Source organism: Bufo bufo, chromosome 9, assembly GCF_905171765.1.
Source record: "Bufo bufo chromosome 9, aBufBuf1.1, whole genome shotgun sequence".
NCBI lineage: Eukaryota > Metazoa > Chordata > Amphibia > Anura > Bufonidae > Bufo > Bufo bufo.
Window position 1 is genome coordinate 23,167,893 of NC_053397.1, and position 24,805 is coordinate 23,192,697.

The following is a 24,805-nucleotide window of genomic DNA, read 5'->3' on the forward strand; positions in this document are numbered from 1 at the left end:
AACACCAGTTTGAGGGTTTAGTAAGACCGCAAAGTGCACCTGTCTTTGTTATATTATTTATGCTGTTTATCACAACCACACATTTGCTATCCTGTGTAGGATGTCCATTGTGGTACTTGTGGTCCGCTGCAGGCATCCTCTACTGTATGCATTTTTGCTGGGGATTGCCATTAGCAGCGGACCACAAGTGCAGGATCTGCCCCCCCCCCTGCCCCCCGGTATTTTGAGCCCATAAAATGTAAAGAGCGAACTGCAAAAATGACTATACCAACCTGAGGAAATGGCATCCATATTGGATAACTAAAATAGAAGGGGTTATCTGGGGTTACAAAAGAAGGGTCATGCCAAATACAGTCCAAGGACAGGAGTGGCATTAAATCTTCAAAAACAGCAGACACTTCTTGGTACTGTACACTGCTCATCCACAACAAAACAAAAAAACTAAACATCTTGTGTATGCCAAAACAACTGATTAAATAACACTAGCCAAGCTGAGTTTGCCATTTCATCCAACCTATGGATGGGTGTGGCACTATTATTTTGAAGAAAGTCGCCATATTTTTGTAATCCTAGATAACCCATGTAAAGTGAAACTGTTTGGCACCTTCACAGTACAGTATGCTGCTTTCAAAAAGTACACATGGGCAAGACATAAATTGTCCACTCAAGAACTAAGAAAGTGACAACCAAGCGCAGCTTCTTTCTTCTATCACAAAAGTAAAAGGGGTTGCATATTAGCCAACCAAAGCAGAAGAACCTCACAGACTAGTAGATGCATGAATGTAATCCCTTGTTGTAAAGTCTTAGTTTTTATGCATAAAAGATAATTTCATCCATGTGTAGGAACTCTTTGGGTAGAATTGCTTTATGATGAAAGCTACTGAAGAACTTTTACTTATTTAGATCATAAATGGATTAGGGGTCATGGACAGTCTAAGGAAGCAGCAGGAGTAAGACAAGATCTCAGAGAATCTGTTGGGCAGAGATACCCCATATACCTTCAAGAAACTGTGGGGCTAAAGAACCACACAGACTTTCAACAATGTGTAGGGCAGAAGAACCCCATAGACCTTCAAGAATCTGTGGAGCATAAGAACTTCATTCTGCATCTGAAGTTTGAAGTAACAGCATGAGACATGATGAGCATGTAGGGTACTAGTCTGCTCTAGTGCACAAGTAACTATACCCAAGTGTACCACCCAAAATGTAAACTGCATCTACCACCTTAACTTCCTATACTTTATGACACTACGCTAGACTACAGACCATCAAGCTTTCTTCTCTATTGTATATTATTGAGTACCATAAAAAAATTTAAGGGTCAATCCTACATGGAAGATCTCACTAGATATAAAGGAGGTTCTAATGCCTAGATTGATGTAGGTTACGTCTACATATACAATATCTTCTACAGTATAAAACTAAAGGTCCAACATTTTAAAGACCAACCAGCAAAGGTCTACAGCAAGTCTTCCAAAATCTATAAAGGGAACTTGACCTGATGGCAACGCATTTAAAGAATTAATTCATCTCATTCACTACAATAGAGAGGGAGGTCTATGAATGATGACGGGATCTTCTCTGGAATTTGGTTGGGGGTTTTTCATCTTTTCTACTCCTTATGGATTTCATTCAATGTTTTTGTTTCTCTACAATCCCTCGACAGTAAAATGTTTTTGCTCATCCACAAGACTGATTATCATAACACTATCAGATAGACACAGGCATGTAAAATAACTTGTTTTAAACATCAAGTTCTCCACCAGTGAGATTTTGGGTGGTTAGGTTTTGCTGTACCAGAAATGAATGCAATATCATCAGAATTTTTTTAGACTTGGTAAAAATAGTTTTACTGTAAAGTTTCCAATTTTGCCATGTCAAACTTCACAGGTTAGGAAAAATATGTAGAACATAAACTGAACAAAAAGATTAAGGAACACTCCAGCTAAAACTGATACACTGTGTAATGTCTAGTCCTAGGCCTGAAGAGGAGGGGGCATGACAAAGAAAGAACCTGTGTGTGAATCTCCTTCCTCCTGACCCAGCACTAGGCATTGTATATCAGTTTTAGCTACAGAGTTCCTTTAATTTAGTCAATCATTTACTTTAATTTTATAAATATCCCCGAAAATTGGAATAGAGTTTTACAGATCGGACCTGAATAAGACATTAAAGTGTGCCTCCAGTCTGGAGCCCCATTAGGGAATTACACTTCCAAAGGTGCTCCATGAGGCTTTGAAATCCTGAGATCATATATCATACTAAGGTCAAAAAATGCAAAAAATAAATAAAAATACTGCTTGAAAAGCCTTAACACATTCTGTTTTGTATTTGCTGATCAATGGCAATGGAAATACTAAGCCAAGAACCTACTACCGTGTCTGCTACAGTTGAGGGTGGACATACCATAAAGGCAATCCATACCGCTGCTATAAGGCCATAGAGAGAGGGGGCTCAGCCCTGGTTGGTGTCATCCCCACTGCTTTTTGGTGGTGAGAACCTGTGCAGGAATCCACTACCCTGAGGAACTGCATGGGTAGTAATCAATGGGATTGGTAACTGGCCAAGCGGTCATGGATGGGGTGAAGCAACCAGCAGGGCCCTCTATTGTGGGTCGCAAAACTGGGCACTGTAATGAGGCCTGTTTTGCACTTTGCTATGGAGTCCACCTCTCGTCTATGTACATCACTGACTACAGTCACAGAACCTTTCTTCTTCTGATCTACATCATTCCACCAAATGGAGTTTAGAAGATAGATCTATGGAAGCTTCTCTCCAGAATATAGATATTTGGTTTCTATACATTCATTGCAATGCTTGAATTGACATATGGTTCACTGCAAGTTCATCCCGGACAGATGGATACCTGGCCGCTGATACAGGGCTACTGGCTGAAATAGATCTGGCCTGACAATCGGTTATGTCCGTGAAGTGGATAGATCTAGACCTCTCATGCACAATACTTTGGAGGCAAAGCAAGTAATAAAATACACAAGTATCTTTACAAAAAAAAATCTAAAAATAAAAACAAAAGCACAAGTGCTGGCCTATGGATGAAACACAGCGAAATTTCTATCAAGTGGAACTATCTAGAAATCTACTGCTCCAAAATAGTACAAGATATGGAAGTCTTTAGAAAGGCGTTTTCCACCCAGTGCTAACAGTGGTGGTCATTTTCTTCCATACTGATGCTGCTCCTCCTGCTGTTTGCTTTGGAGGTGCCGGGAGATAATGAGTGAAGTACATCGTGTACTCTTGGAGAAAGAGTATCGTCCATGAATATGTCTTCCAGTTTGGAGCCCATCTTTGTGGGCATGCTGTAGGCGGTGGGAGAGTCAGTAATGTTCCTTATGTTGTTGCTAAAAGTGATGGTGCCATCGTTGAGATCCAGTGTGGAGGTGCCAGTAAGATCGTGGTGGTTTTGTAACAGTTCTTGGTTGCAGCTGTCCAACATTGGTTCTTGCTTGATGATGCGATTCACCAGGTCAGAAGAGCAGAGGCCAGTCGTGGGCATAATGGAAAGTCCGTGGGCTCTGGCTTGCATTTCCAGCTCCTGAAAATTCCAAAGAAAAATGGTGACCATCAAAATTAAAAAAACAATGAGAACAGTACCATGATTTCCATCATTACGTAGATATGGATCTTCCATAGACTATAAATTCAAAAATAAAGGTTTGTTGATCATTCTACTAGAGGTCAGATAAGTTGTAGTAAACCACGATAGACCACCATAAAATTATTCTAGTTTTTGGCCTAATCACAAATCAACCAAAGAAGTTTGCAGCCATAGAAAAGCTAAGGTTGATTTTTCAAAATGACAAACCGAGATAATCTTTAGGGCTCAAATCAACAGAGCCTTATCTTGGCACCATGGGGCGGTATTACACAAGCTGAAATTAGAATAACTCCTCGAAAAGGCCACCTTCCCATTTGTGTGGACCATGTTTTATTTGGTCAAGTGTAAGTGCAATAGAAAGGGGATATGAAATGCCCGATCCATAGTTTGACATTTTTCATAGCTCCCAGACACTACAATATGTGCAAGCAGTCAAAGAGTCATTAAGAAAAGCATCTTGGTGGCTGTGTCACAGTAACATTAGGTGTATGACACGTGTCAGTACACATTATCGGGGTGGATTTCACAAAGCTAAATTTACCATTGCATAACACAACTGTCTTTAGGTCACGGTATAACTTATATCTATTTAGTGAGGATAATCGCACCTTTAGCTCATTATCAATCTGCCTAGTGATGAATGGAAAAAAACTGCAAAGATAAGGAAGTAAAATAAATGTAAATGAGTGTTAATCGTTCTGACGTTATGTTCCAGAGATAAAAGGGTTGACACATCAGGAAATAAGACCAATATTCAGGTGTTATTACATTATTTCATCTACTGATATCTACAGTGTCTATCAAACTATCTCTATTATCTATCTATCTATTATCTATCTATCTCCTATCTATCTATTATCTATCTATCTATTATCTATCTATCTATCTATTATCTATCTATCTATCTATCATATATCTATCTATCTATTATCTATCTATCTCCTATCTATCTATTATCTATCTATCTATTATCTATCTATCTATCTATTATCTATCTATCTATTATCTATCTATCTATCTATCTATCTATTATCTATCTATCTATTATCTATCTATCTATCTATCTCTAATTATCTATCTATCTATCTAATATCTATCTAATATCTATCTAATATCTATCTCTAATTATCTATTTCTTATATCTATCTAATATCCATCTAATATCTATCTCATATCTACAGTGTCTATCTATCTCTATTATCTATCATATCTATCTAATATCTATTTCTAATTATCAATTTCTTATATCTATCTATCTATCTCGAATTATCTATTTCTAATATCTATCTATCTAATATCTATCTATCTCGAATTATCTATTTCTAATATCTATCTATCCCTCCATGGCCTTTCTTTCTTTCTTTCCTTCTATAAGAAAGGCATCATTGTTTTGGGCCGAAACATTGAATAATGTGAATAAAGCGGTTCGACCGCCCTTTCAGCCATTTTGGAGTGCTGCTTCATTTTTCTATTTTTGATTATCTAATCTACAGGTGAAACTCGAAAAATTAGAATATCGTGCAAAGTTCATTTATTTCAGTAATGCAACTTAAAAGGTGAAACTAACAGATGAGACTCATTACAGGCAAAGCGAGATATTTCAAGCCTTTATTTGGTATAATTTGGATGATTACGGCTTACAGCTTATGAAACCCCAAAGTCACAATCTCGGTTCCCCTTTGCTCAGGGGGTATGGATTAATCTGCTGACTAGAGGGCGACACTTTGAGGCGAGAATATGGAACCTTTTCACAAAACTCTAATTTTAAGCTGCATTAATGCAATTCCTTTTATTTTATATTACTGAAATAAATGGAATTTTGCACAATATTCTAATTTCTTCGAGTTTCACCTGTATATTTATCTATTCACTCATTTATCTAATGTCTATATATCTCATATCTATCTAATCTTTCTCCCCGCAGCGGTAATGAAGGAGGCCGATATACTAAGGTAACATCAGTATTCTGATAGGAAATGACTGTTTCTCCCTTATGGATGGCCGACCTGTATTCTCAGCAGCAGGTGTCGGTTTGCATGTTCTAGCTTCTTCTGCTTATTCTCCATCTCCTTGGAGCGTTGTTGCTCTCGCTGCAGTTTGCGGATATAATCCACCGAGGCCTTCAGGATCGTCCCCTTGTTCCATCGCATGTCCCTATAACAGAAGGACACTGCACTCAGATAGCTGATAAGAGATCCGCCTGATATTGTGTGGCTGAGTATATGGGATCAGTGAGCCCACGTAGCTGCATTCGTCTGTAGTCCGCTCCGCTTACATCAGATACTCGGGCTGATGCTCTGCCCCGCTCCTGTGCATTATGCTGAAGCTCTGCTTCTTAAGACTGGCTGCTGTCTAATCAGCACCAGCCCATCATCTACATCTCTATCACATACACCAGGGATGCTCAACTACAACTCCCACCATGCCATTCTGTAGGCTGTCTGGGAATGATGGGAGTTGTAGTTTTGCAACAGCCGGAGGGCCGGAGGTTGAGCATGCCTGCTATACACCGCTTAGTGAATTCTGAGGTTGTTTTGAGTTCTGTCTCGTGCTAGGATCAGGTTGCTGTTGAATCTCTACCCCTTCTCTAAGCCGAGGCTCTGCTTGTTCAGATTGACTTCTGTTTAATCAGCACTAGCCCACCATCTGCCCGTCTATCTAGTGCACGAGTCTGAGGTGGTCTCGCGTCACCTCCTGTCTCATCATAGGACCAAGCTTCTGCTTAATCTCTTCCCCTGCTTCTATGCTGAAGCTCTGTCTGTTCAGATTGGCTGCTCTGTGCAAGCGCTATCCCGCCATTCAATGATTTGTTAGAATCAGCCAACCCAGTTGATCCCCTCACCCCAATGTTTCATTACAACACTCTTGAAAGAAAAAGGATCATTTTTGCGATGGGTCTTTGGGAGTACATGATTCTAAAAGGACCCAGAAGGAGTATGAGATGCACCTCCTGTCTTATCAGTAGCAGAGACTGCAGCTCCCTAAGCTTTACACTGCAGCTCTGCTTCTTCAGATTGGCAAATGCACACATGCACACAATGAAGACCTGGCAATATTTGGGGGTCAATCCTAGCAGGGAGAGAGTATGGAAAACTTCTTCCAAAGTTAAAGGGGTTGTCCGGTTTCAGAGCTGAGCCAGGACGTATCTTCCCCTTCACCCCTCCAGGCCCCCTGACATGACATGGTCCGATGCTCTCCTTTGCCCTGCTCTGAATCTCGAAATGCAAAGGTTTTTTTTGGAGATCCAGTGACGTACCGGGCACTCCATGGGTAAAGCTAGGCGGAGTCTTCCGCCTAGCAGTAAGCCCGGTGATGTCACCGGCACTAATTGGTGGGCCTGTAAAACGGCTAGGACTGCGCTAAAGCCCACCCATCAGTGCCGGTGACGTCACCGGGAACACTGCTAGGACGAAGCCTCCGCCTAGCACTGTAAAACTGTAAACAAACAGCCCTGTGCGATACAGCGCAGGGCAAGGAAGAGTATCGCAGCTTGAAATGCTCTGATGCCCATATCCGGGGGGCCCGGAGGGGTGAAGATGGGGGGATGTCCAGGTTCAGAGCTTTACGTTTCCTACATCCCTCGGTTAGGCTCTCCGTCTGCTGCAAGACTACAACTCCCAGTTTACTCTAATGTAGCTTCCAACCACTGGAGGAGCCTCGGGTTGCAGACTACTGGTCAAGCTGTCTGTATTATACTCACGGGTCACTCGATTTGGGTATGAGGGTTCCTAATTCTTTTATACGGTCGTTGATGTTAAACCTTCTCCTTCTCTCAACTGAAAGAAGATAAAAAACGAATGTAAGTGGAAGCCGACGACCAGACTCCCCATGCATTTTAATGGGGGCCAGTCAACTAAAATTCCTTTAATTCGGCATCGGTAAATGTGGACAGCATGACAATCGAGAATTTTACGATAACACAGAACTGAGGCATAATGTTCCATTTCACAACATTTTGAACATCTGATAATCCAGCAAGCCTCTACCCTCCTGATGCCGGACTAATGGAATTTTACCGTCCCGCCAACCGTCTTACTTTGCTCCTAGATTAAAATCAAGCAAAGCAAATCCCTGCAGCAAAGTCAATTTCACCCCTTTACATAAATAATACAAGTTCTCTCGCTAATCGAGGAGACCAAGGGAGGACATCAAGTCCATGCCAACATCTATGTGCATAGGTCTTACGCAATACATGAAGTTTACGTTTACCGATACTGGGGATTATTCCACAAAAAAAAAACATTCTACTTTTTTCAAAACAGCGTCTGGATCTGGATACATTTGTAACTACATGTAATTAAAAATGTATCGTAGCTGCTGAATGAAATCCATCAGTGCGCCACCTGCTGTTTGTTCTTTTTCCGATTTCTCTGTCCACCTCACAAAAGGTGGACGCACATGCTCAGTTCTATCCACCAGATGTAGCAAAAAGGATAGCCCCCTGCGAGCGGACACGCCCCCTGAGCTTGAAATGAATCTAGAAGAGCAATGAATGTGGAGATCTCTGGATCCATGTGAGGTACAGGGCTGGTTCTAGCTTTGTTAGAAAGAGATTGTCATATACTGTATGATGTCTCTTTTTATTTTTATTTTTTTTACATTAATTCATGGGATAACCCCTTTTAAATCAATGATTTTCACATTATTTGTTTTTCTATTCCGGCAACCGTCGGCACTGCAACTGTAGTGAAACTACAACTCCCAGCATGCACACTAACTTGGCTCTAGTCAGAACTCCCACAGAATTGTAATGAGGCATGCTGGGAGTTGTAGTTTAACCTCATTTGGAGTACCGAAGGTTGCTGACAAATGTAGAAATTTGCACTGATCCAAAGTGGCCACTAGATGGAGATGTTGCACTTTGAAAAAGTCCCGTTTTGTAGCATTAGGCCATAAATCCCTATAGCAGTCCATCTGGGGCTCAGGTTATATACCGCACAAGCACGTGATATTGCACAATACCCCCTATAATGTACCTCTATAGGGTTGCATGACATTGCAGGCGTGCACACAATCATGACTTTACTTATGGAAAATCAAAAATCAACAAAGTTGGATTTTTTTTTTTACAATTATTGCAATTTTTTCGATCATAGGATTTTATTTATGCGTGATCGTTCGTTTGCAGGGCGCGGCACGGTGCATCCAGTGGATAGTGTGTCTGGTTTATCCCCACGCAACTAACAACCACCCAAAGACAAGCCATTTCCAGCCTTGTCGTGTGCATTTCCCATACGTTGCTGTGATAAAATCTGTACACAAACACGTGACAGATGGATCAACATACTGAGATTATGATTGTCTTTCTTCTGCCTCTCCTTGGCGAGCGCTCTGATCTCTGTCTCTGAAAAAAAAAAAGTTACATAATAACATTAACAATGTACAGCATTTATACTATAAAGGGAGGACAATGAACTCTGCTTGATACAAATGTAGCAGAGCTGAGAATGTAATTTGGCATAAATCATGCAAGTATTGCAAAGTATTGCCGCGCCCTCTACAGGACCAGGCAGTGTAAGTGTGATCACCCCTGACCCTGTCAAAGTGCAGACGGTGAGGCAGTTGCAGAGAGAGCAGAGCCTCTAGGTGTAATGGTAACGCCCCCGTTGCTCCTAGAGGCTCATTTGCATATATTAAAACATCATTTTTCTCAGCAATGCGGGCACATAGGAACATGGGACCAAAGCAGGTGCCTTCAGCTGCCAAGCGCACATGTAACAGGTACAAAACTGCTGACAGATGCCCCTCTAAGGCTACAGCTACACAGCTACAGCATTTTATATGGGGTAAGTGCATCTCTGGTCACAAACAATGATAGAATCAGTTCACCTGGTTCAGGATTAGTAGTGAATCTGAGTGATTTTGCATTTCTGAAGATTTGCTCACATATATTAGAAGGCAATCGGTGGTTGGCACATGGCTGACACTGGCACTGCCCTGATTGCAAAGAAGTAAAGACAGGGCTTGGCAGGACTCGGACCATATCTATTGCCATCTCAATGAAATATTAAATCTGATTTTTGGCAAAGATTTTAGTTTATACTTTTCAGTAATAGACTATAAAGGTCCTGAGAAGTAATGCTCATTTTTCGCCACTAGATGGCAGTCTCCACCCATCATTATCACAGTGATCGGCTCAATATGAAAGTGAACTGCCGGATAAAGACCCATCATATCACTGTCATCACTGACTAAACATTTTGAAACATATGAACCAGTATAAATTCCATTTCTTTCTTCTTCTTCTTTTTTTTTTTTATCGGTTTATGTCAGATTCACCATTATTGTGAATTCATTATGTGACATCTATCCTAAGGCCATGAAGAGCAAAACTTCAAGGCCATATAAGTCAGGTGTCATAAGAAGATGCAGACTTCCCCTTTATGGACTATGGGATACAGATGTAGCAGAGCTGAGTTTGTCATTCTTCTGCAATATGACTCGTAACGCATAGCTCCACATAAGTCATGGACGGCCATGCATCGTTTACCGTGGTAGTGATACTGAATTACATGCTGTGCTACATCTGTGTATGTCGCTCCCTAGAGATTGCCCAAAAGATTTACAATGATGTAATCTACAGAAAGAAAAATGCACTAAAAATGAGGCTCTGTCCTCTGTATCAGTAGCAATATAAAGGTCTGGGCCAAGCATGTCAAACTCAAAGGCTAACGTGGGCCAAAAAAACAAAATTTGAGTTTATGTGGGCCGCATAAAAAAAAAAAAAAAAAAAATCGTACATTTTCATAGAACAACATTGTTGTTTCATGACTGCTGACCCCCAACATCCCGTTGCCCAATAACACAAGTGAGACCTATATATATATATACAAATATTAAACTTCACTATAAGACGCACCTAGGTTTTTGAGGAGGAAAATAAGGAAAAAATATTTTTAACCAAAAGTTGTGCTTTTGGTGGGCTTTGAATTAATGGTGGTCTGTGCATGACACTATTATGGGGGATCTGTGGATGACGCACTGTCATGTGGGGGATCTGTGGATGGCACTGTTATGGGGGATCTGTGGATGACACTGTTATGGGGGATCTGTGGATGGCACTGTTATGGGGGATCTGTGGATGGCACTGTTATGGGGGATCTGTGGATGGCACTGTTATGGGGGATCTGTGGATGGCACTGTTATGGGGGATCTGTGGATGGCACTGTTATGGGGGATCTGTGGATGGCACTGTTATGGGGGATCTGTGGATGGCACTGTTATGGGGGATCTGTGGATGGCACTGTTATGGGGGATCTGTGGATGGCACTGTTATGGGGGATCTGTGGATGGCGCTGTTATGGGGGGATCTGTGGATGGTGCTGTTATGGGGATCTGTGGATGGCACTGTTATGGGGGATCTGTGGATGGCGCTGTTATGGGGGATCTGTGGATGGTGCTGTTATGGGGGATCTGTGGATGGTGCTGTTATGGGGGATCTGTGGATGGCACTGTTATGGGGGATCTGTGGATGGTGCTGTTATGGGGATCTGTGGATGGCACTGTTATGGGGGATCTGTGGATAGCGCTGTTATGGGGGATCTGTGGATGACACTGTTATGGGGATCTGTGGATGACACTGTTATGGGGATCTGTGGATGGCACTGTTATGGGGGATCTGTGGATGGCACTGTTATGGGGATCTGTGGATGGTACTGCTATGGGGTGGGATATCTGTGGATGGCATTGTTATGGGGTGGGGGGATCTGTGGATGGCATTGTTATGGGGTGGGGGGATCTGTGGATGGCATTGTTATGGGGGATCTGTGGATGGAACTGTTATGGGGGGATCTGTGGATGACACTGCTATATGTCATCCACAGATCCCCCTCATAACAGTGTCCCCCAATACACCGGGCCCCGCCGCTCACCGAAGTATTTATAAACGTGAATCCTTATCCTGTTATTAAGTTGAACTAACGCTGCGCTCTCCCATGTTCCCATGTCCCCCTGTATCCCCACAGCACTTACGATTCACACGCTTCCATAGCAGGCAGAGCGGACGGCACCAGTAACGTCACTTACTGACGTCGCGCGTCTGCTCCGCCTGCTTCATTCATAAAGTGGGCGGAGCAGGCGCTCGACGTCAGTGAGTGACGTTACTGCTGCCGTCCGCTCTGCCTGCTATTGAAGCTTAAGTAAGTGCTGTGGGGATACAGGGGAACATGGGAACATGGGAGAGCGCAGCGTTAGTTCAACTTAATAACAGGATAAGGATTCACGTTTATAAATACTTTGGTGAGCGGCGGGGCCCGGTGTAAGAGTACAGTGACTGCACCGGGCCCCGCCCCTAGTTACGGACTCCAGCCCCTCCTCTCTCCCGGCTCATACATAGCAGTCTGCGATGCTGCATCTTTGCCGGGCCGCAAAGATATTCATTGCGGGCCGCATGTTTGACACCCATGGTCTGGGCCATACCCCAGGGAAGAACAGGGTGTACGGACGTCATAGACGGGGCTCCCCCTTTTGGGACACCCCCCTATTAAGTATGGGCACCATGAAGATGTGTACGGGCCGGCAGCTTCCCCTGATAGTTGTAAGGGTTTCCAGATCCCCGACAATTAGCTCAATGACAGGGGAGCAACTGACCCAAAGTGGGTTTTCCTGATAATTTTTGGGCAAAAAATGAAATTTTGCTATAGCCCGGAGGTGGTCCGCTCAACAATCCCCCCCAAGGCTTCCCCTTAGGCCCCCTGCACACGAAAGTGTGCTTCCCATTGCGGATCCGCAATACACGGGTGCCGTTCCGTGGGCATTCCGCATCACGGATGCGGACACATTCACTTGAATGGGTCCGCAAATCCGGAGATGCGGAATAGTGCGGTACGGAATCACGGAACGGAACCCTACGGAAGCACTACGGAGTGCTTCCGTGGGGTTTCGCTTTGTACTTTCGTTCCGCAAAAAGATAGAACATGTCCTGTCTTTTTGCGGAACGGCCGGATCGCGGACCCATTCAAGTGAATGGGTACGCGATCCGCTGCGGCTGCCCCACGGACTGTGTTCGTGCATTGCGGCCCGCATTTTGTGGGCCGTAGCACAACAACGGGGCGCACACGTTTGTGTGCAGGGGTCCTAAGGGCTCCTGCACACGGCCGTGGCTGTATGGCGGCCCGCATACGGCAGGTCCGCAATACACGGGGACACAGGCCGTGTGCATCCCGCATCACGGATCGTGGACACATTCACTTCAATGGGTCCGCAATCCGGGAGATGCAGAACGGAGGAACGGAGGAACGGAAGCCCACGGAAGCACTACGGAGTGCATCCGTGGGTTTTCTGTCCGTGCCGCCGCACCGCAAAAAAGTAGTGTATGCACTACTTTTTTGCGGTGCGGACAGATCACAGACCCATTCAAGTTGAATGGGTCTGGATCTGTCTGCGGCCGCGGTATGGCTGTTGCGGTCCCCAATGCACGGAACGGCCAGCACGCGGTCGTGTGCATGAGCCCTAAGGCTGCGATGGCTGACCTCCGGCTCTCCAGCTGTAGTAAAACTACGACTCCCAAGATGTACAGTTGCTTATCTGTTCTCAGAACTCCATAGAAATGAATGGTGCATGCTGGGAGTCGTAGTTGGAGTGCTGGAAGTTAGCCATCACTGCCCTAAGGCCACATGCAGACCGCCGTAGCCATTTTTGCGGTCCGCAAATTGCAAATCTGCAAAACACGGATACCAGCCGTGCGCGTTCCGCATTTCAATGGAACGTCCTGCCCTCTGTAAGAACTGCCTACTCTTGTCCACAAAACGGGCAAGAATAAGACGTGTTCTATATTTTTTGTGGGGCCGCGGAACGGACGTGCGGATGTGGACAGCACACGAATGGGTCTGCATCCAATCTGCAAAAAATGCGGATCAAATGCGGACCAAAACCTCGTGAGCATGAGGCCTAAAGCTGTCTAGCTGGAGATCCCCCCGGTTCTCTGACCGCTTGCAGCTGAATCTAGGGACCATTGCTTCTGAGCAGAGCTGTCAATTGGGATTCCGCACAGAAAATACTGCAGTGGCCTGCATGCCATGCTGGGAGTTGTAGTTTCCAGAACTGTATGGCGTCTAGCAGAAGCAGTATTTTCTCTAGACTGATTCCTGGCATGCAATAGACAACCCTGCTCAGGAGCAATGGCCGGTACAGGGGGGGCTCCAGCTGCGGCCTACAAGAGAACCAGTCAATGCTGAGAGTTCTAGCTTTACGACACATCACTGCTCTGCCGCCTCCTACCCAGCAGGGGGAGTACGTCCTATGCAGACCTTACAAGACGTTACACCAGGGGAGATCTCTGAAAGAAGTCTGAAGGGTTGTAGAGGACCTTAGTCTTTGTTCGGAGTTCCACTTTAAAGGAGGTTAAAGGGTATATCTTAAAGGGGTCTTCTATACTGAAGACTAGGATAGGTCATCAATATCTGACCGCATTTTAAAGACGTCGGGGAGCTCCGCTGAACACTGTGTCCTCTTCTTAGGCCTGTGGCATCACGTTTATCAGTCACGTGGCCTTGGTGCAGCTTGGTCTCTTTCAAGTGAATAGGCCTGAGCTGCAATACCAAGCACAACCACTATCCAGTGGATGGCGCTGTGCTTGGGAAGCTGCGAGTACCACAGCCTCTTCAAACAGCCCGATTGGCGTGGGGGGGGCCGGATATCGGACCTCCCACTGATTTGATATTAATGACCTATCCTGAGGATAGGTCATCTATATTAAACACTCCAAAAACCCCTTTAAGGATAAGCCATCAAGATCTGATTGGTGGGCAACCAACTTTCGACATCGTCTGCCAAAGCACAGCGCCATACATGCAGTAGTGGCTGTGTCTGGTACTGCAGCTCTGTCCCACGGAAGTGACGGGGACTGAGCTGCAGTACCAGGTACAACCACACTCATACGTATGGCGCTGTACCTGGGTAAACAGTAAGGCTGGCAAACCCGCGCGAGTAGGTACCCAATTGCAGTCAGTTTTGACTGCGATTGCGTTCCGTTGTTCAGTTTTTATCGTGCGGATGCAATGCGTTTTGCACGCACGTGATAAAAAACTAAATGTGGTGCCCAGACCCGAACTTCTTCACTGAAGTTCAGGTTTGGGTTCAAGGTTGTGTAGATGTAATTATTTTCCCTTATAACATGGTTATAAGGGAAAATAATAGCATTCTTTAATACAGAATGCTTAGTAGGTGGTCAATTGAGGGTTAAAAAATAAAAAATAATTAATTCACCTTCTCCTCTTGATCGCGTAGCTGCCGGTCTCTTCCTACTTCTTTAATCATGAGCTGCCGGCTAAAGGACCTGTGGTGACGTCAGATCACATGGTCCATCACATGATCCATCACCATGGTAAAAGATCATGTGATGGACCATGTGATGACCGGAGTGACGTCACCACAGGTCCTGTTGCTTCACACAGCTAAGATGAAGACAGAAGAGATGCCGGCTGCGCGAGCAAGTGGATTAAGGTGAGTTAAATTATCATTTATTTTTAACCCCTCCAGCACTATTGAACTATGCGTTCTGTATTCAGAATGCTATTATTTTCCCTTATAACCATGTTATAAGGGAAAATAATACAATCTACAGAACACCGATCCCAAGCCCGAACTTCTGTGAAGGAGTTCGGGTTTGGGTACCAAACATGCACGATTTTTCTCACGCGCGTGCAAAACGCATTACAATGTTTTGCACTCGCGCGGAAAAATCGTGCATGTTCCCGCAACGCACCCGCACCTTTTCCCGCAACGCCCGTGTGAACTCAGCCTAAAGGGGACACAGGGTAATACCAGAGTCCCTTCATTCTGCTAATCAGCGGAGGTGTCGAGAGGCAGACCCCCCGCTCCCCCACTGATCAGATATCGATAACCTCAGAGAACCCCTTTAATTATCCTAAATGTAACTCATCTTTCCTCTATTTGAGAACGAGGCGACTGCAATATCTCGGATTTAAGCTGAACCTCTCTAATATGTAAATCATTTACCTGTAAGCTCCCTTTTGATATTGGGAAGATTAGCAGGACATGAATTACTGATGTTTAACCCTGGAGCTTGCATACCTTGATTTCCATAAATGTCAATCAAACCTGCCGACACCGGCATCTGAAGGGAGAAAAAAAGATAGAAAAAAGACATATTTAGATTTTAGATGATTTTTATTTATTAATTTTTTTTACAAAAGGCACGTGGCAAAATTCTATGGGATCAGTGATGCAAGGGTTAATGGACATTTATCACATTGAAAGTGACAGCTTATCGCTCAGGGTTAAGTAAAGGATTGGAAACTCACATGGGGGAGGAATGATCCAGCTTGTCTTATCTGCAAAAAATAAAACCTAAATCTGTTCTAACAATGTATATCGAACAGTGACGTGTACACACCAAATTACCATTGAATTCACCCCAAATACATTTCAGCTATAGTGTTACAATAATCGGTAAAGTATCATATAAAAAGTTTCAACATTTCAAGGAAAAATGTAAAATTTTAGATTTTTTTATTACCCCTTTTTGTGTCTTTAAAAAGTAAATTATAGCCATTTTTGGGAAAGCTGGGTGACAACCAAGATGAATTCCAGTACGACGCTTGCCACCCAGCTTTCCTAGGACCTCTGTTAGAAAGTGACAAATTATTTCCATATCAGTCCCTCCAGAACCTGAAAATACAACGGTGGTCATATTGATCTTCACCTAATCCTCCTCAACTTCTCCTCTAGGCACAAAATTTTGTGCTAATTAATTCCTTAACACATCAGAGCTCGCTCTCCCCCATAGGCATTTCTAAATTCCCTGCATAGTAGTTGCCTGCAGCCACCACTAGGTGGAGATCAGGATCTTTCTGCATCCTGTGTTATTATTGAGTTCAATGTATAAATGTATGCAGGGAGAGCGCCATCTAGTGGCGGATGCAGGTAGCAGGGATATTATGCTCTTAAATCGATGTCCATGCAGGGGGATTTAGAGCTCTGTTTAAAAAAAAAAATTCTACTCACTACAAAGATATATTAACCCCTTAAAGAGCGAGCTTATTTTCATTTTTACATTTTTGATTTTTTTCCCCCCTCATGTTCCAAAAGCCATAACTTTTTTTTATTTTTCCGTTCACATAGCTATAGGAAGGCTTATTTTTGGCGGGACAAGGTGCATATTTTAGTGGCACCATTTAATTTACCATGTCTTGTATTAGAAAATGGTAAAAAAAAACTCTTTGTGTGGCAAAAAAAAACAAACAGAATTCCACCAAGGTTCCATCACAGCGTTCACTATGCACTAAAAATGACCCGACGTTCTTATTCTGCAGCTCAATACGAATGCAGCAATACCAAACTTTTTTTTTGTTTTACTACTTATAAAAAAAATCTAAAACCTTTAGAAAAATCTAAATTTTCTTTGCATCGCTATATTCTGACAGCCATAACTTTTTTATATTTCGGTCTACAGAGCTGTATAAGGGCTTGTTTTTGTCGTTTTTATTAATACCATTTCTGTAGTACATACGACGTTTTGATCACCATTATTCAATTTATTTCGGGGGGGACAAAATGACCAAAAGAATGGCAAATCACGTGCAGGAATTTTCCAGAGGTGGAACCAGCACCTATCTGACATTGGTGGCCTATCCAAGTGATATGCCGCCATAGTCTGAGACAGGTCAACCCCTTTTAACCTCATGTCTTTAAGCCATCCGATGCTGTAAACGTGAGCCTAGCGTCACGTGGTGACATTTGGTCATGCATGAATCTTTGCAAAATCAGGACATAAGGATGCAGCCATCAGAAAAAGTCCAACCTGTTGGAAGGTGACTTTATTTCTCATCAGGGAAACATTAAGGTCTTGTTGCAGCAGTCCGATGATTTTGCAAAGATCCATGCATGACCAAATGTCACCATGTGACGCTAGGCTCACGTTTGCAGCACCGGATGGCTAAAAGATATGAGGTTAAAGGGGTGCAACCAAATGTCATTGTGTAGCTCCACATAACTCTATCCAACAACATCATGTCTGCAGTTTAGTAACACTACTATTTCGGTTTGTTGTATGATAAAACATTAACTATGAATGATGCCATAGCATAATAGACATAATACAGACACTGGGGAACACTACCGTACCGTGTTTGCCATCTGCATTCCAGGATCCATCATGAGCAGTTCTTCATTATAACTAGATTCCAAGCTTATAATGTCGTCGATTACGTCGTCCATCTGCAAAGCGTTAAGTAGAAGTGAAATGGCGGCATTACATTTTGCTTTTTAAAGTGTACTCTTCATTTCATATATATTTATATCAAGCCAGGGCCACCATTCTTCATTTTACTGTAAACATTGTTATAAAAATGTTATCTAATTTTCTTTTATACAAAGTCCCCATAGCTATCTAGTCCTAAATGCCCTGCATAGATATATAGTGAAATAAAATCTAGCTGCATGCAGCCGCCACTAGGGGGAGCTCACTAGATACAGGTTAACAATAATAAATCCATCTTCAGTGAGCTCCCTCTAGTGGTAACTGCATATCAGTCACAGCCACTACCCAAAAATGGTTCTATTCTGGTCAAAGAAAATTCTGGCTGCTTGCAGCCACCACTAGGGGGAGCTCACTGGATAGAGGTTAAGAATAATAAATCCATCTTCCGTGAGCTCCCTCTAGTGGCAACTGCACGTCAGTCACAACCACTACCAAATTATGGTTCTGGTAAACTATGAAGGGGAAGCAGAGCTCACTCCAGTACCATGGCCCCTCTGGTCAGATGATCTGCAGGGGTGCTGGGAGTTGAACCTCCACCCATCTAATTTTAAAACTCTCTTCGAGATGTATTAGGTACGCAGTCGCCACTAAAGTGAGCTCACCTTAAGTCAGAGTTTCACTTTAAGCCTATTTTCCTTCATTTTGAAAGGTTAATTCGATGATTGTAGGCTTACAAAATGTGGCATTTTACACCGACCTGGCTTCTTCACAATTAGCGAGTGATGCTGACTTATTCTATTTTAGGAATTAACACCTTGAGGAGTTACACAAAGTAAAGTTTTCTCAATTCCAGGTTTTCGATTTAACATGTAAATGAGATAACATATAGGTTATGGAAAGACGTCTGAAGCGCCGTGACCTCAAGAGCATGTAAAAGGCATCAGAATACTGTATATGGAGATTATTAATGCAATAATACGGACCTCCAAACGTCTCGGTCATGTACGCAAACGACCGACCTCTCACAAGATCAGCCTAAGATGTCCGTTATTTACATATAGAGCAAATCTCAAAACTTTGGTTTTACCAAGAGTGGAAACGGAGCTTCCCAGTCTAAAAGGGGACCACTTCAGTATTATGGTAGAATTATATGACAGGTTCCCTATAAATACCATATTTTATATGTTACTATAGCAGTGGTGTGAAGGGTTAAAAATGAGAAAAGAAGGTGAAAAGGGAGAAAGAAAAGGACAAATATGAGAAAGAAGAAAAAGAAGGGAAAAAAGAAAGAGGAAATATAAAAGAAAAAAAGAGATGAGATATAAAGGAGAAAAAAAAGAAAGGAGAAGGAAAGGTTAAAAGAACACAAAGGGAAAAGAAGTAAAGGAAACTAAAACAAAAGAGAAGGAATACGTAAATGAAAAGAATGAGGAAGAAGTAAAGATAAATGAGGGAGAAAGAAAAACCAAACCAGAGGAGGAAAAAAAAAGGAGAATACGGAGAAAAGAAATAGAAAAGGAGGTGAAAAAAGATAAGAAGTAAAAAAGGAGAGGAAAGAATAACAGAAAGGTTAAAAGAACACAGAGGAAAATGAAGTTAAGGAAGGAAAAATAAAACAAGAAAGAAGAGAACGTAGTAAAAGATTTGAAAAGAAGGAAAAGATAGAGAAAGTAGAATAGGTAAATAAAGGATAAAGAAGACTGCAGAAAAAGAAAAGAATAAAGAAAAGAAAGATAGAATTAAAAAAATGAAGGTGAAAGAAGATGGAAGAAAAATATAAAAAAAAATCTGATGAAATAAAAGGAGAAAGAATAAATAATGCATAAAGAAAAAGAAGAGAAAAAAAAATTTGAAGTATAAGAAGAAAACACGAAGAAATAATAATAGGAGAAAGAAGGCGAAGAGCAAAGCAAAGAATAAAATGAGCAAAAGGAAGAAGGAGGAAGAAAACAATGAAAAAGCAGGAAAAAATAAAATAAGGAACATGAAAAAATAGTGAGATTTTTTAATCCTGTATGATGAGAGTTGTACTCACCTCTTTCTCGCAGGTGGTTGTACTTAGCGTCAGCATAGCCATGGGGCTGTTAGGCGCACTGTTCCCTGGACCGGGTGGCATGATGTGGTCCCCAGGCTGGTTGGGACAGGGCAGGCTTAGTGCTTTGTTGCAATGTTTGGCTGTAGTTAAGTACTGCTGCACCTGCTGCTTTTGTGCTTGTTGGATGTGATATTTTGTCGGGTTTTCAAGGTGAGTCTGCACCTGAAAAATACAAATAAGATGAATGCTGGGACTCCTATCGGATGCAGGCAGGATGCTGGGAGCCAAAGGGTGGAGAACATTGCAAGCAGGTAATAGTCGACTTTCACAATGCCTTTAGACTACTTGGCTTGTTCTAAGAGTCTCCTCTATCTCAATATGTTTCTGGAGGATGGTGGAATAAAGTACCCCAAGAAAAAAAACCATGGAATAGAAGTACCAAGAAGATACATGTCTTGGCAAAAACAGGAAGTCCTCCTCTCTTTGCCTACTTGATCATGAGCAGCTTTTCTTGCCTATTTCTAAAGCTCAAAAGCTATGAAGTCCATCATTTTTAATGCTTTTTTTCACCCCTAGGGTGAAATGTATGTACCGTATGTATTTTGCAGTCCGCAAAAAAAAACCCCAAAAAACTGCGAAACGGACATACAGACATACGGACATACGCACACAGAAAGCACACAGAGTAATTTCAGTTTATTTGCGGACCCATTGAAGTGAATGGTTCCGCATATGGGCCGGAAAAAAATAACTGAACAGACACGGAAACAAAATACGTTCGTGTGCATGAGCCCTAAAGAACTGTATTAAACCTTGGTCAAAATTACTTGCACTCAAGTTAAAAAAAAAAAAGTTAATCTATTTTTGTTTGTTTTCTTCTGTCAAGTTTTTGAAAAGGAAATTCTACTCAACAGTTTTTCCCAGTTATCTCTGTGTTTGAGAAAAGCAAGTGAGAGCCACTATGGCCACAGCTCTCACAGGGGTCACCACCCAACATCTTAAAAAAAAGAAACATTCAGTAGTTGCCTCAACCCTGAACTGTCGCATTACTAAATGGATTGGAGACATTTAATGAGGCACATCGCACATGGGAGACTTTAAATTTAAAAGGTAAAAAGCCCAAATCCTATTACAGTAAGTCCTGATTAACATTTAGTTTTGATGCAACTTTTTGAGCCAAACAGGAGTGAATACAAAGGAGAGAAGTGTCAGTCTTCTGGCTTTGGCTTGAAAAAACGTTTCAAAAACTACAATTGTGAACCAAGCTTTCTAGAGATCATGTGGGAGATACCAACTATTGTACTTTGCCATGAAGCACTGCAGCTACGGCAAAAGCGACAAACAATATAAGCAAAAAAATGGCCACTGCCAAAGGAATAGAAAAATAAATATGGGAGGTTGGAAATAAAGACATCAAAAGTGAAGGAGCTGTTACTGTTTGGATATAATAATATACTGAAAAGCAAACCAAATTTATAGCAGATATTGAAATACAAAAAAACAAATACATAAATACAATGTAAAATATTTTTGTATCATTTTGTTGATTTTTTTTCTTTTTAGTCCAAAAATAGCCTAGAATTTACAAATCACGAAGTACAAAAATATCTGCATGTGTCAGAAGCCGATTTAGAAAAAAAATGTAACAAGACAACTAGCAAAAGATATACAAAAATAATGATGTACGAAAATATAGCAAAAAGTTAATGTCTTCATGATGGCCTTACCGCTAAAGCGAAAAAATATTATTAGTTTTTAGAGAATATAATTATAAAAAATTAAAACTAATCTATACATTTTCATGAGAAATTAAAGAACCGTGCTTTGTTTATTCCGCATATGAAACCTCGAAACGCAGAAAGAAAGAAAAGCTGTGCTATGTAAATGCAGCAGAGCTGAATTTGTCATTCACCGTCGCTACTCAGTAGCTTTACCTGGAAACCTGTAGAGACGCTATATGGTGCCAAAGCCAAGAGAAACTTAGTTCCGCTACAATTCGGAAGTGCCAACTTTTGGCATTTATGACAAATCATGAAATCTCTGTGATAACAGGTATCTGCTACCTGTGCTTTTATAGAAGACTGCAAGAGTCACAGAAATAGTCCAAGACTAAATTCCGCTCTGCTACATCTGTGTATGTAACAACACATAAAGCATCATAATACACTATAAAAGGTAATACAAACAACCTACGTCAAATATAAAGCAAAAGCAAAGATAAAGACAGCGGAATCTCACCTGGTAGTGGTTATAGTCGAGCATTTCCAGCATATTACTAGGAGTTCTAACCTAAATCCTTTAATTTTGGCGATTAGTGACTCTTGAGCAGCCTTACACAACCACCACAAACAAGTTTTTTTTTGAAAGTGTGCTAAAGAAACTTTATTACTGGAGTCCAGGGCTTATAATAAGCTAAGCTAATTAGTTACGCGTGTAAAGAAACAAACGCTTCATACAAGAGGCTTTTTGGAGGCAACGCAAGTGTAGTCATTTATTTAGATACTATTTTTTTTAACGACTTTGACGTCATGCTTTTTCATAAACATAAAAGGGTCTCTTTAAGGGGCCGTGTTATCAAAGTCAAATTGACAAAACGCTCCAGGCGTTCCATCTATTCATCTTTTGTTCCAGTCCTTGGTATAAACAATGGTAGGCCTTCTAATACAGAAGGTTAAAAAGTTGTGTGTTCTTTATTTTACTTTTCTCATTTTTTTTTTTTATATTTTTTTTTAAAAAGGAGACTTTGCATTAAAATTGCTACGCACGAGTCTCCTCCACACATGTATATCTTCCTTCCATACAAAGAAAGGATGGCTCCATGTTTTGTATGTTCACGTGAAAGGTTGGATCATACAGATTCATAACTCGGGGTCTCTGGGAAGAACAATTCACGCTGCATCATGGGTTGAGGGGTAGCCCCTTGGTAGCAACTTGGAAAGGGGGTGGAACTAATGCTCATATACATTATGTTAAGACTAAATGATCCAACCAAAAAGCTGAGAACCAGTCAAACAAAAAACAACATGATATACACTCACCTAAAGAATTATTAGGAACACCATACTAATACGGTGTTGGACCCCCTTTTGCCTTCAGAACTGCCTTAATTCTACGTGGCATTGATTCCACAAGGTGCTGATAGCATTCTTTAGAAATGTTGGCCCATATTGATAGGATAGCATCTTGCAGTTGATTGAGATTTGAGGGATGCACATCCAGGGCACGAAGCTCCCGTTCCACCACATCCCAAAGATGTTCGATTGGGTTGAGATCTGGTGACTGTGGGGGCCATTTTAGTACAGTGAACTCATTGTCATGTTCAAGAAACCAATTTGAAATGATTCGAGCTTTGTGACATGGTGCATTATCCTGCTGGAAGTAGCCATCAGAGGATGGATACATGTTCTCATTCTGTTTACACCAAATTCGGACTCTACCATTTGAATGTCTCAACAGAAATCGAGACTCATCAGACCAGGCAACATTTTTCCAGTCTTCAACAGTCCAATTTTGGTGAGCTCGTGCAAATTGTAGCCTCTTTTTCCTATTTGTAGTGGAGATGAGTGGTACCCGGTGGGGTCTTCTGCTGTTGTAGCCCATCCGCCTCAAGGTTGTGCGTGTTGTGGCTTCACAAATGCTTTGCTGCATACCTCGGTTGTAACGAGTGGTTATTTCAGTCAACGTTGCTCTTCTATCAGCTTGAATCAGTCGGCCCATTCTCCTCTGACCTCTAGCATCCACAAGGCATTTTCGCCCACAGGACTGCCGCATACTGGATGTTTTTCCCTTTTCACACCATTCTTTGTAAACCCTAGAAATGGTTGTGCGTGAAAATCCCAGTAATTGAGCAGATTGTGAAATACTCAGACCGGCCCGTCTGGCACCAACAACCATGCCACGCTCAAAATTGCTTAAATCACATTTCTTTCCCATTCTGACATTCAGTTTGGAGTTCAGGAGATTGTCTTGACCAGGAGCACACCTCTAAATGCATTGAAGCAACTGCCATATGATTGGTTGACTAGATAATTGCATTAATGAGAAATAGAACAAGTGTTCCTAATAATTCTTTAGGTGAGTGTATAACCTTCAGCAAACATTGGTTATAGGCGACCATTGTGAACAGAGGCATAACCTGAAGCTCCAAAACGGGGCCTTCATCTACCATGTGCCCTTTATAATGATGATGTCTACTTATATGCCACCAGGACCCAGTTGTACCTTCTATAGCTGTACCTGTAGCCAAAATTGGATAAAACATCCATTTCTGATGACTTTCATCTAATGTTTTTGGCCTGATTTAAACTTATAAGCTATGTAGATTCATTTTCCGGTGTCTAGAGGGATTGCTCTTTTCCTTTGATCACACAGGACTTAGTAGAAGACCCCCATAAGTTAATTGGTGTCTGAAATGGCCACTGTTGAAATGAATCCTGGTCCCACTCCCAAGTGCAAGCAGAAGACCTCCATAATTGATATAATGTCTATAATGGCCAATTCTGAAATGCATCTGAGTCCCACCTCAGAACCTAAATACAAACCATGGAAATGACATTGGGGAACTTTTTTATTGTCTCTAATGCTGACTCTACATAGCTACAACATGTATGAAATTGGATTTCAGAATAACAAAAACTCAAGAGGTCAACTACATACAGGGGTGGACTGGCCATAGACCCTTTGGGGAAATTTATCGGTGGACCGATGCCCAGGTGGCCGCCTGAGATCTGATGCTCTTAGCATTAATGAATGCTAGGAGCATCAGATACTTATGCACCTGGCCAACAGCCACAAGTGCCCTCCTGAGGCCGGCAGTATTATGTGCTGCCCTGTGGTATTTGGCTCTGCCGGGGTGGTATTTTGTGTTGCACTGGCCAGCCTACTTTTGTTGTCCCTGCCTACTTGTGTTGCCCCGCCTTCTATCAATCTGGACCTACCTACAACATTTGTCCACTTTTGTTTTTTTTTCCAGGGCCACTTTCATTTCACAGTC

General features: G+C 42.1%; 1 protein-coding gene across 15 annotated transcripts in view; it reads right to left on the reverse strand.

Moving 5' to 3' along the window:
• Positions 1-224: 224 nt before the first annotated feature.
• MITF (melanocyte inducing transcription factor) overlaps positions 225-24,805 on the reverse strand; it is a 195,567-nt gene continuing 170,986 nt past the window's right edge. For 6 of the 15 annotated variants that reach the window (XM_040406573.1, XM_040406572.1, XM_040406577.1 and 3 more), the window contains exons 3-10: positions 19,813-20,034; positions 17,702-17,794; positions 15,880-15,909; positions 15,575-15,692; positions 8,904-8,960; positions 7,317-7,392; positions 5,623-5,770; positions 225-3,553 (exon numbers count right to left, since the gene is read on the reverse strand). In XM_040406573.1, coding sequence (XP_040262507.1) covers positions 3,158-3,553; positions 5,623-5,770; positions 7,317-7,392; positions 8,904-8,960; positions 15,575-15,692; positions 15,880-15,909; positions 17,702-17,794; positions 19,813-20,034 — 1,140 coding nt within the window. In that variant the 3' untranslated portion in view covers positions 225-3,157. Of the gene's footprint in view, positions 3,554-5,622; positions 5,771-7,316; positions 7,393-8,903; positions 8,985-15,195; positions 15,201-15,574; positions 15,693-15,879; positions 15,910-17,701; positions 17,795-19,812; positions 20,035-22,050; positions 22,173-24,805 lie in introns of those variants that run through there. The other 9 variants (XM_040406575.1, XM_040406574.1, XM_040406576.1 and 6 more) reach the window with 8 other exon arrangements.